The sequence below is a fragment of the Pseudoliparis swirei genome, chromosome 24 (assembly GCF_029220125.1).
Source record: "Pseudoliparis swirei isolate HS2019 ecotype Mariana Trench chromosome 24, NWPU_hadal_v1, whole genome shotgun sequence".
In the NCBI taxonomy this organism is placed as follows: domain Eukaryota; kingdom Metazoa; phylum Chordata; class Actinopteri; order Perciformes; family Liparidae; genus Pseudoliparis; species Pseudoliparis swirei.
This window is the reverse complement of record NC_079411.1, coordinates 20,172,472-20,184,716: the sequence shown is the minus strand read 5'-3', so window position 1 is coordinate 20,184,716 and position 12,245 is coordinate 20,172,472. Positions and strand designations below refer to the sequence as shown.

At 44.5% G+C, this 12,245-nt stretch overlaps 2 protein-coding genes across 2 annotated transcripts in view; one reads left to right on the top strand and one right to left on the bottom strand.

The window, feature by feature from the left end:
* Positions 1-93: 93 nt before the first annotated feature.
* Positions 94-3,580, bottom strand: aanat1 (arylalkylamine N-acetyltransferase 1). Its single transcript, XM_056408990.1, has 3 exons — positions 3,297-3,580; positions 1,973-2,127; positions 94-1,196 (listed from the first exon to the last, which is right to left on the bottom strand). Exons 1-3 carry the CDS (start codon positions 3,442-3,444, stop codon positions 891-893), a joined length of 609 nt encoding a protein of 202 aa, XP_056264965.1. The 5' UTR covers positions 3,445-3,580; the 3' UTR covers positions 94-890.
* Positions 3,581-7,148: 3,568 nt separating this feature from the next.
* ube2o (ubiquitin-conjugating enzyme E2O) overlaps positions 7,149-12,245 on the top strand; it is a 28,415-nt gene continuing 23,318 nt past the window's right edge. The window contains exon 1 of the mRNA XM_056409323.1: positions 7,149-8,326. Coding sequence (XP_056265298.1) covers positions 7,901-8,326 — 426 coding nt within the window. The 5' untranslated portion in view covers positions 7,149-7,900. The remainder of the gene's footprint in view (positions 8,327-12,245) is intronic.

Sequence of the window (12,245 nt, the reverse complement as noted above, 5' to 3'; positions counted from 1 at the left end):
ACAAGTAGCATCTATATTCAAAATCATGCCATGTAGCTCCACGGACCACCGAGGTGGAATGGTTCAAATGAATGAAAGACCTCAAAGCAGAAATGCTAGAAAATAGAACTTTTAATATTTGAAGAACGAAGGTGGGGATTTTCTACAAAGGGAAAGGCGAAAGGAGACGATCAAGGACTCCTTTCGAAGCACATATATATGTAGGAAACACACTAAATATACATCGGTGATTTTCTGTGTACAAGCAACAATCACTGATTGAGACTGGGTCAAATCAAATCCTAATTTAAAAAACAGACACACACAGTGACTTATTATCTGATGTTTGGTTGCTGATTTCCTCACTTTGTGTTCTTATTCCATCTTCCTTGCTGGTTTGACTTTAGTCGTATCGTCGTCATAGTTATTGAACGTGTCTTCTAAAGCACGCTGTTTATACAGAACTATAAATAACAGACTGCAATAATATTGGGCAGACACAGTGTTCGATTGGTTAAATAGCACATGTAAAAAAAGAGGGCAAAGAAAGAAACAAGGCAGCTGCGTTCTATTGAATGAGAATACATTTTTCAAAATAAAGCTCCATACAAAAGTGCGTTCATTCTTTCAGTGCTTTGCTCTAAGGATTAGCTGTTTAAACTACAGATCAATACACTTATAGTTTCCGACCACTTGTCCATCCAGCTGTTGCCGACAGCTGGGTGGCAGCTCCTCGTTCTCGGCTGTCTGCGGACCTGCGGTCAGAACGCTCTCCTTCGCCGCCTGACCGACCGGTCTCGCCACAGCGATGCTCACGAGCGCCACGCCGGCCGCTGGCGTGCCGCTCCGACGTCTCCGAGAGGGCCGTGGTCCCGCCGCCACTGAATGCCAGGGAGATAGTCCTTCTGTCCTCAACAGCCGCTGTTCCGACGCATGAAGGCGTGGCCCCTGACCGGGTACACCATGTCGATGAAGGCCAGGGGCCCCACTGTGATCCTGCTCGGGCCCTGCACCTTGAAACCCGACTTCCGGTAGAAGGGAACCAGGAAGTCTTCGCACATGAGCACGGCGCGGCGGACGGAGGGCAGGCAGCGGAGGTACTGCAGGTAGCGCCACATCAGGATGGAGCCTTTGCCCTGCTGGCGGAAGGTCCGGTGGACCGCCAGGATGTGGATGTGGACCGTGGTCCCGTGGGGCTTGTGGAGAGTGAGGGCATCCTGGGAAACAAAGATGGAGGGGAGAGGTGTGAGAACGGGTAAATGCCCTTATGGGAACCTGCTGTGCTCCAGATGGCACGTTTTAACTTATTTATACCAAAGGGATAAAAGAACTGTTGATGTTTGAGTCCGGCTGTCTCTGCTGTTCGGGGGTCGCATGGTATTTTCACTTGCGCTGATTATGTAACTGACATTATTTATAAAACGAGCTGACTTTATTCATGATTCTTCTCTATTGTTACACGTTCTCTAATCTTTGGAGCTTGAAAGATGCGTCAAAATCCTGGTCTTAATATTAAAAGAGACACACTGTGACCTTTGACCTCTATAACATCTTCAGAGCTTTATATGGCTCTGATTGAGCTTTGCGAATATGCCTTTTACTCTTGAGTATGTCCACACAATTGCATTACAACTGTGAAATTAAGATTTGTATTCACTTTTGAACCTGTCTACCATTTTCAGATTAGAAAAATTGTTCCATGTATCACATTTCGATGAGGGCCCTTCATCTCGCCTCAGCTGGTTTGAATTAGATGCTGCAATATTGCTGAAGCTTGTGCTACTCCCGCAAATGTGAATATCTCCAGTGACATTTAGGTGAGTGCGGCACATTTATCCTCGCCCACTGAATTTCCAAAAGATATCACACTATAAATATGCCTTTTTAAATCTTTCAAAATCTCCTTTGTTAATCTGATTTGAACCTGTTTTTGCATTTTCCTTGCCAGTCAGTCGGGTAAATCACCGTCCAGGTGTCCTCTGCTCTGTCTTACCGTATTAAGCCTCTCCTGGTCCCACAGTGAGCCGATGACGAAAGCTACCAGACGTCCCTCCTCAAACCAGCCAAGAGACAGCTCAGGGCACAGGGTGAGGAAGTGACGCACCTCGTCCAGGTGCAGAGGACACTCCCCAGACACTGAGATGAAAGCTGTGAGGAGGAGGAGGAAGAAATTAGACACACATACCTGGATGCGAGGGAAGTGGACATACAGTTCCCACTTGTCCTGACTATTATGGGAATGTGATGAGAAGAGCCTGGATCACAGCCAGGGATGTTATACAGGTTAAAGACACATGAACCCATATCACCTGGAAAGACCCTTGTAGAGCTGTAATGGTGACAATGGTCCTTTTTCTCTCTTTTTTTTAATTATCAATAAATGTGTCAGAAAATGCCCTTTATGTAAAATAGTGTTGCTCTTTTTTTAAGGAGAAATGTATCGTTCCAAATCTGGCAAGTATGTGTCATTATATGTTATAGATGCTTAAAACAGTGTGTAATAACACAAAAGTATAGAAACGTATTTGAATTGATCAGGTTCCTCTTTAGAAACCATATGAAATTAACTTTTGACATGACACGAATAAAATTGAACTCATTGTGCATCTTCTCAAACTGTTGTTTTTGCGTGGAGCTTTCAGTGTCCATGTTACAGGCGGTTTTATTAGTAAATGGCGTTTTAGAGATTTGTTTAGCTTTCTGAAGTATTCCTGTCCAGCTGAAGACCCTCACACAGGGAGTGCTTTTATGGCAGATAATACACCGTCTCTGTCTCAGCCTTCTGTCTGTTCTTTTCCCAGTCTCCATCTTTTGGTTTGTGGGGACATGAAAGTGCACGGGCCATTGAGAATTAAACAATGCTAATACTATTATTTACACCAAATGTCACTCAAAGGCCACTTAAGCACTTCTCAAACACTCTCCTGGTGCTCTCCTGCTCACTTCCGGCTCCCCCAGAGGCAATCCCTCCACTGGTTTTTACCATTACCGTAAATATCAACGGAAAGCTCCGTTTCTTAACGTTCGGAATCCGCTAGAAATACGTCGATCGCGTAAACGGTGGCGGAGTTACGGTCATTTCAATTGTGCCCGTCAGTATCTGGCGCAGGGTGCAAGCGCCAGCGCTTGACGCCGCTCTAGAAGAGTTAAATCACCATGGTAACGTCATTAGTGAGTGCAAGTGTCTACGAGGCTGCTGCGTGTTGTTCCCCAAATGAAGGAACACGTACTGTGCGTAACGCTGTCCTGAAATGTGCCAAGACTGCGCTGATCAGTGCTGCAGGCCGTAGTCAGTGAAGCATTAAGAGTCTGCTTACCTTCTCTCTCAATCTCGAACACGCTGATGGCATCCTCCGGGCTGAGGGAGCGGAACTCGCTGGCCGGCAGCGTGTGTCGGCGGCCCTGCGACACCGGAGAGCGGATATGGAGCGGCCTCATGAACGGCACTGCGCCCGCCACTGACATGCTCGTGTGTTTGTTGTTGTTTTCTTTTTAACCCAAAATGTTTGAAAGTAAAGCAAAAGGCACTGTCTGTCTGTCTGTCTGTCTGTCTGTCTGTCTGCGCCGCTCTCTCCTTTAATTCCTAGTCTCAAAAGCCTAATCCGTGCATAACAGGACTGCGCGCGGAGACTGAGCGGAGAGCCGCGCGCCAGCTGTATTTATACCCTCGGTGCGCACGAGGTGCTTGCTTTTTAATCCCGAAGCGAGCTGGATGACCAAACCTCCCCACCCCCCAACTCCCCGTGAGTAAATTGAAACATGTTTAGTCGGGGTCAAGAGGGATATCGGTGAGGAGAGAATGATCCGTCATGCCACCAACAGACCTGCAGCAGATTTGGACTTTACCGGTCATGTGTTGGTGGTCTCACGCCAACCTGTTAGCAAGCTATTGTAACCTGATAGGTGTAACAGGCACTCACCTGAGTTACAGAGTTGGAAAGGTATGAGCTATTCTGATTGGTTCATTACTAACACCGAGCCCCCTATATAGGGAGATATGGACACATTATGACACATTAAGGTGTAAACATTACAATAATCATGAGAAAATACATTGATATTACACATCAAATAAAACAACAGAACCTGGGCTACAAGAATGAGTCTGCCATTGCAACACAACTTTAACACAAACTAAAATAATTATTAAAATATCATAATGATAATTTTAAGTCAGCCCATTCGGCACGTTTCCTTAGCTCGGTGCTATCAGAAAAAGCCATATAGCGAAACGCAAGACGATTCAACACAGATTGCACACATTTCTACCAAAATCCCTCTGCGCCAAAGATCACCGAGATATAAGCCATTTCGTTTCAACATTCAGTTTATTTTGTTTCGGAAAAAAATTAATTAAAAGTCCAAAACTGCTGTATTTGGATGTATTGAACACCATAAGTAATATACAAGTGAAATATATGGTTTGGTACATAAGAAAATTCAAATGGCACAGATGCTGCCAAAATGTGCCCAAATGCCCATTTTGAAGACCTTGTCTGAACTCTCTGTACCAAACCCTCTGTAACTTTGTTCTGCTTCACTTTATCAAAGTCAAACTTAGTAGAGACTGTTCACATATTGTGCTATGATTTGGGTTTAGACATTTCAGCTATCAGAGACAATCATCCTGAGTGTTTTTTCATACCTGAAACTTTAATTGTTCCTGTGTTTCATCTTTATTTACTCTTAACCAGTCAGATATATCCTGACATTCACACATCTGAACACACGCTCACACGTGTTGGTTGCCTTGATTATAACACCAACATTATTCAAATAGCCCTTGTCGTTGCAGAGACACACCTTTTTTAATTTGGGTTTGCTGTTTTGAGCGCAGGCCTAAAAAATACATTTAAAAAGAAGAAGAATGTCGGCGTCATTTAATGTTAATGTCACATTGAGTGCTGATGTTTCTTATCTCAAGGACTTGACTTACAGCTCATGTGACTTCTCTGAGGGAGACTTTCCATTGTCCCTTTAAGTCGAGCTCACGATTTTACGAACGCTTTATTTTGCAGATCTGTAAGAGGATTATGGCGCGTGGAGTTTGTTTATCACCTCTTCAGAATAAACTGCGTGTATACGTCAAGAGGCAGCAGCCACGGTCCTCTCTCGCATAACTTCCCGCAAACTTCCAGCAGGGTTTTGTAATCACAAAGGCAGCAGAGCTTGATGCTTTACTGTCAGATGAGGTTTTATTTACGCACACAGACACCACGAGCAGGCAGTGGCGGGCCGTGCATTTTCTACCTAGGCCTTCAGCTGAACAACCTAATGTAAGATTAGTTCACCATGTACAGTATTTATGTATGTACATGTGTATATATCAGAGAACCTATCTATCTCCCCCCCCCCCAGTCTACGAGTACCTAGGGTACACATCCTGGTTACCATATTCTGGTCCCCAGGACTCTCCCAGATCCTCAAGTAGACCTCAGAACAGCGCTCGAGTCTGCGCTATATACAACGGTGCCCGTGATGTCACTAGCGACGTCACAGCACAGAACCAGAACGCTGCGTTGTGAGAGCCAATCAGCGCTGAGCTGCTCCGCTGTTGGATCTAATTGGCTGCTGCTGCTCTCGTGACACTGGATGCGGAAGTCATTCACACCGGGGCGCTAGATGTTACGACGTGTGTGGCATTTCCACAAGAAGTATAACGTAGAAAAATTGGTTAATTATTCCGTGGCGGATGGCGGAAAATATTTTTCAACGGAGCAAAGTAACGGAGATAAACCACGCCCCCTCAACGACGCGTATGACGGGGTTAAACCACAAACAGTCGGGCTCGTAAACTCACGCGAGTAACCGCTGTGAGTTCTGTTTGTGACGGGTTCACACACATGCTGACCAGGACCTTTCCAGGACTTTAAACCAAATGTCCATGATTAAACATTTTGTGAAAACTCTGTGTATACATGGAAAAAGTGAGAAGATATAGTGTGTATGTATGCACCTCTTTCCCGCCTGTGACGGGCTTTGTAGCGTCAGCGTCGGTCTTAAAGTTCGTCTTGAGAATGGCGTTATAATTATATCCTCGACCAAATCGATATCTTCTTCTCCTTCCGCCATTCTGGGTTGAAAAACCAGCTTAGTAGGACGCGAATTAATTCGTTTTATTTATCAAATTCAGTTTCCTAGTTCTGAGGTTCTGCATTTACCTGCCCATAGAACCCGCCTCTCAATATTGGTAATCCAATCAAAAGACGTGCACGCACTACGCCTGCTAGCTGGCTCCTCTAGCAGGCCTACAATCGCCAACTCTAAAGCTGATTGGTTGACCCTAAATTTTCATTTCCATTCACTTTAAGCTACAAGCGCCCGCACTGTTGATTCTGAAGGCCTGAGGGCAGATTTTAGACCCCTGGCAACACATGATGGCTGAATATGATTGGATAAAAGATCTAACATAAAGACCAGCCCTCCAAATCTCAACCTGGGACTGGAAGCAGTGCAACCAAGAGGAAAGCTATGAAATAAAGAGTATAACTCTTACTCTGGGGAATAATTTAATACATATTTGTGGGGAGATATATTTAAAAAAAATTATATTCTGATGATGTTTAGGCCAGCAGAGAAGGCCTTGCTGGCCCTGACGGCCCACCACTGCGAGCAGGTGAACTCCCTGTGAGGGTCACAAGGCTGAAAGTAATCTCCATCTCCAGATAAACATCGAGCTTAGAGTGGGCGAAGCTTTTCCAGGCACGCCCTTTTATATTTTAGGATATTAGAGGTTCAAACTTATCTCGGGATCAAGGTTTTATCAGGACTCCCAGCATGTTGCCCTCAGTAATTCAGAGCATTATTGAGTTTGGTTGGGGTCTAACATATATATTACAAAAACTGTTAAGAAATTAACTGAGATTTAACAATAAATTGTCGAACTGTCTTTCAATTGTCACCTTTCTGTTCATTGTTACATATTTTAGCTGTCAATGTCAACAGTCAGTGTGTAGGACATGAAGTCAAAGATTAAATTGCCCCATTGTTTCTCTTTATAAATCAGAGAATGTGAATGAAGATGTGACTTGATGTTTTAAGCCTCTCTAAATGTGAAGAATGTATTCCTTTAAAACAGTATAGTTAAAAGATATATAAACATAACACCAGAATAGATATTTCAACAGAATATATAGAATACGCAACATATAATATATTACAATACAGAAATATACCAAACCACTACAACTAAAATATAGGATAAAATACAATTTGACATGGATAAGTTGAATAATAATTTATATCATTATTAACTTTGATCTCCATCCCCTTCCCCTCCTCCTGTGTGATTCTAGCTATAAGTGTTATAGCTACAAACAAACAAAAGGCGGAGAATAACTTTATTTGTTTTTTGGGGTGGATTTTCCCTTGAAGCTCCCACCCTTTCACTAACACCGCTCCTCAATTTTTTTATTTGTATCCTTCCCCTTTGTTTCACAACATCAACAAACATCGCCGGGCAAATAAACACATAAACTATGAGTGCTAATAAATATTTAAACAGATCACATGTCATGTAATACGATATAACAATAAAACGAATACAAATATATTGTTCTGTTAAATTTGTTTTAAACATTTATTTTTATATATATTCAGGGGACCTGCCCAACAACTCTTCATTCAGGTACGTATATTCGTTGTTAGTTCTGAATAAAAGTATGAAAAAAAAAAAATCCATTTATATTCTGGAAAAACTTGAAGAACCACATCCAAAACGTCATGAAAAGCTGCATCGCAGATTGAGGCTCACAGCACCGCCCACTGGTGAGAGGGGATACTGCGTGATGACGCGCCACACTGCGCTAGTTACGCAGCTCTCCGTGGCGACGTAAACACGTGTTTTGCCGCTTCCAGGTTAATTTTTTTTCATTCCACTGTCATCCTCGCGCTCTCGCATTACTCCCTGACAACAGCAGCGATGGCGGAGCCCGTAGCATCGGATGCGGCGGCCACAACGGACGCAGCAGCATCCCCGACCCCGGGCCTCTATCCCCTAGCCAGCCCGGGCTCGGAGCCTCCATCCATGGCTCTGTCCCCCACGACGGACGGCTCCCAACGGCTGCTCTTCTCCCACGACCTGGTCTCCGGGCGGTATCGCAGCTCGGTCCGGTTTGGCCTCGTCCGGATGATCCACGGCGAGGAGGATTTTAACTCGGACTCGGACATCGACGATGGCGGAGGGAGAGGCGGAGGAGGAGGTGGCGACGGAGGAGGAGGAGGACGAGTCCCGTGTGGCTCGGACACCGAGAGCCCCGTGGACACCCCGAGTCGGCCTCTCTGTCAGGGATTCGTCCGCGTCCAGTGGTACCCTGAAGGAGGGAAGCAGGACGTCAAGGAGACAAAGGTACCACATAACGTCGACAGCTAGCTTACGTGTTAACTGTTAACACCGAGGCTCTCCTTTCCCGCCGTAGGGACGGTTTCCAGCTGCCTGTTGGGCTTCTTTCTTTTTTTGGAGCAGGAGGCGAGGTTCACTTCACCCATCTGTCTCAAACGCACCACCTGGCTCGCGAGCTAGCTAGCGTTCACGCACACACACACACACACACACACACACGCTAGCTAGCAATGTAGCTCATGCCGCTCAGCTGGGGTTCGGTCCACCTGACGGGTCCAGCCGCTAATTACATCAAACGCACACGAATAGGTTACTAGCAGGTGCAGCACCCCGCGAGGAACCTTTCTCCTGTCGAGTATCTCGTCCATGACTCCGTGTAGTTCCTCTTCAGGGTGTGACTTGGCCAGAAACCAAACGTCGTCAAACACTGTAAGAACAGCCACTCTTTCTTTCCATCTTTTCTCAGTTTTTCACCTAAAACGCCCATGCATCATATTTCAAATGAGACTGGCTTGTCCTCTTCAGGGACAAGTTAAAAAAACAAGACATTTGAAGATTACATTTCAATAATTCGTTGCAGTTCCTTCTCCATATAATGTATTCAATATGTCCCAATTGTGTACTTTTAGATTATCTAGAGCTGCAACTTATTATTGTTATATTAATAAGCAGGTCCAGCAAATATTCCCATTTAGTGAGCTGGAACCAGTGAGGTTTTCTTGAATACTTGCAGGTGACAGTGGTAGTTTATTTTAGGTGCTAAGCCTGCTAGTTATTGAGGTAACTGAGTAAAACCAAAAGAAGCCCCTTAAAATTTGGACTGTAAAAATGAAATGGTGTTACTGTTTCAGAGGGTTTCCTGCCTCCTGGATCTTCAGATGGAGCTCTTTGGCCGGTGCAGTCTCAGCAACTTTGATTATTTATTTTTTAAACGAACATGACGGGCATCAATAATTAAGACTGTCTCAAAAGGCAGTGTCATGTTTTTAGGGCGATTGCCTCGGGCCTCCTCATAGACACAGACGGGTGTACATCTGTTGTCCGTGGATGTTTCAGTTAGCATCACACCCAGTGTTAGAGCGTTTACATTTTTTTTTTTAATTCTTCAACCAAATATTGTACGTAATTAGAAAAGAAATGGAGAAATCTGCCATCATCTGTATTCTCCAGGGCTTTGTTGAGAAAAAAAACACGGTTTAAATGAGGACTGATCTGGAAATGGCTCTTACATACTTGTTTTGGAGAGCCGGGATGAGACCAGAAGGAAACCTATTTGAGAGCCCGCTGTTGCCTCGCTTTGTCTCTTTAAATGAGTAAAGTTCTGGCGTGATTGTCATTGAACCCTCTGTCACAACAAAGCCTCGGCTAAACAATGACGCCGATGTCCACACAACGCATAGACTGCCCCTGCTGTGTCACATCGTGTGTGTCCTCGCCGGTTCTGTTTTTGTTTTTATGTCGGCTTGTTGTTGGTTTCTCGTTCGGTTATCTGCATACACCACGAGCCCTCTCAGCGGGCTCCGTCCTGGTTGCGCGTGTCCTGCGAGCGCAAATCCGATCAATAATTTATGATGACTTCCTGCAGTATACAAAGTTGGACATCTTCAAGTTATATTTCTAAAAAAAGTTTGGCTTCTATTGGGTTAAAACGTTTTCTCTCGGGAGCAATCAGTGGCGGGGAAAACTGAGAAGGTATCCGACAAACTCCTTTTGTCCGATACATTTTTACAGCAAAACCAGGACTCTGAAGGTTGGGAGCAAAGCAGCCGCAGTTAAGTGCAAATTCTAAATGTTCCCCGATGCGTGCTCTAATCTTTTCTTTGTTGCTCAATTCTGATGTCCTTAAAATCAATGCATTGAGTAAAACATTTCTTCCTTTTATTGTCTTTATGTCTCCCTGGCACCAGAAGGATTTTTGAACAGACGCACTTCTAACGTTGCCTTTGTATGTAATAACAACCCGGGCCTTTCACTGGATTTATCCGTGCTGAGGCAACCACGTCTAAAAGATGTGTGACCAACTTGGAACGATGGCCGGTGCACGGGGTAATCTTCAAAATGTGTCGCAGAAAAAGTTTCCATGTAATATCGAATGACTCCTCAGTTCGGACCCTCAATGAAAAATGTTGGTTAATGAGCAGCTATAAGTAACGTGATGCTTTCACAATCAAGATGATGATTCGGCAAACTGAGAGAATAATCGTTTGTTTAATCTAGTTTTCTGTGTAGCTCACTGTTGTGTTTTTGAAAGCTTTCATTCGATCGATGGAGGCCATTTTTAAAACCCTGCTATCAGCAAAGTCACTCGTATTGGTTTAAATCTTTCAAACGGTCTCTCATCAAAATACATTTTGTCCAAATATTTGGACGGTACAGAATAGAAATCCGGTGTGTATCAGTATCTAATGTGCAAAACGTATTGTAGCTTGATCCCAAAATGCTGAGCCTACAACTTCACACATCACATTCATTTTGCACCCTATGAAATCTTAATGAGTAGCTCCAGAGGAAGAAATGGGGCTTAGATACGCATCTCAGTGCCGGTATGAACGGGGACTCCTCGGTGTTGTCAGCCGCACTGCTTGTTGTTTCCCCGCGAGTCAGTCAGCAACATGGCGACTTCTTGTCGTTGCCTGAAAGGCTCCAAAGTGATGGCACCGAGTGATCCCCTTGTCTTCTCCCCCCCTGTGGTGCATTTGCAGTATATTAAAAGCGAGAGGAGTTGATGAACTTGACATGCAGCGCAGCACGTGTAGTGAAGGATTTATTGTGCTTTTGTGCATCGCAGGGCTTTGGTTGCCATGGCACCCGATTTTTAGAAGTACATTCTTTTTCCTCACTGGTGATTTTGATGCTCATTTTCAGTGATTTTTCTTTTTTCTTCTAAGGGTGCTCATTTAGTTATTTATTTTACTCATAGATTTACACAAATTCTAAACCTAATGTGTTTAGAGAAGATAAGATAACTAATTTTCTTCATAACACACGCCTTGTCACGTTCCCCATGCTGCGTTACCAAACACACGGAGCCCTGTTATTGCAGCACAACCTTGGAATTTCCATCCAAGGACAGAAGTGCACTGCAGCAGCAGGTAGCTATCGGAGGAAACGTCAGTGTGCCGCGTGTCTGAGGATGTCCCGGAATCCGTCGATCATTTGGCAACTGAAACGCTAACCGCTGCTATTCGAAGACCCCCACATGTGTTGCACGGTAACTCCTGGCATGCATGGTAGTTTGGGCCCTCTTGAGCAGGTGCAGTACGAGGAGGGTGCAGGTGTGGTCAGACGACCGGGAGGGCGTGGCAGGACCGAATGCTGACTACTGCAGAGAGAGAGAGACTTGGTGAATCGAGTAAAAGAAGTTGATGGGACAAAAAAATGTATTGAATTAAAAATGTCACCATATGATTTAAAACTATAAGATTAGGTTCAGTAAGTAAATACAAATCTGAACTGGAGTGTAATTAGACAGACGTCCGTTCTAGGTACCAGATGGCGATTGGTGGTAATGATCGGGGTTTTAAACCTTGAAGCGGTCCCACCTCCTGCTCTCTGAGCCGTTTTCAAATTGCCCGCCTCCTCTGGCTCGCTGTCTGAGGCAGAGCAGCAAAACGGTTTCATCCCAGTGTGAAACCCACAAGTTGGCAGCACTGTGGTGCTGACCCAAAGCTGACCTTTCCTGGACGCCGTCGTTATCAGTGTTTAATAAATTCTACGTGGCCTCTTGCGGGTCCATGACCCTGCGGACTCAGTTGGAAACTCATGGAAAGATTGATGTTTTGTAGTCATCCAAATTACACAGGAAGTCATGAACAGTTGATTGTATTTGATTGCATAAAAAATATAAAATCTTTGAAGAAAATCTATTGATGCGAATGCTTTATGAAGTGAACAAGGAGACTCATGGGGTTGCTCTTATCGTGAC

Coding starts and splice junctions, on each gene's coding strand:
- aanat1 (XM_056408990.1), bottom strand. CDS start 3,444: ATGTCAGTGGCGGGCGCAGTGCCGTTCATGAGGCCGCTCCATATCCGC. Junction 2,128..3,296: donor GTTCGAGATTGAGAGAGAAG/GTAAGCAGACTC, acceptor TCCTCCTCACAG/CTTTCATCTCAGTGTCTGGG. Junction 1,197..1,972: donor ACCAGGAGAGGCTTAATACG/GTAAGACAGAGC, acceptor TTTGTTTCCCAG/GATGCCCTCACTCTCCACAA.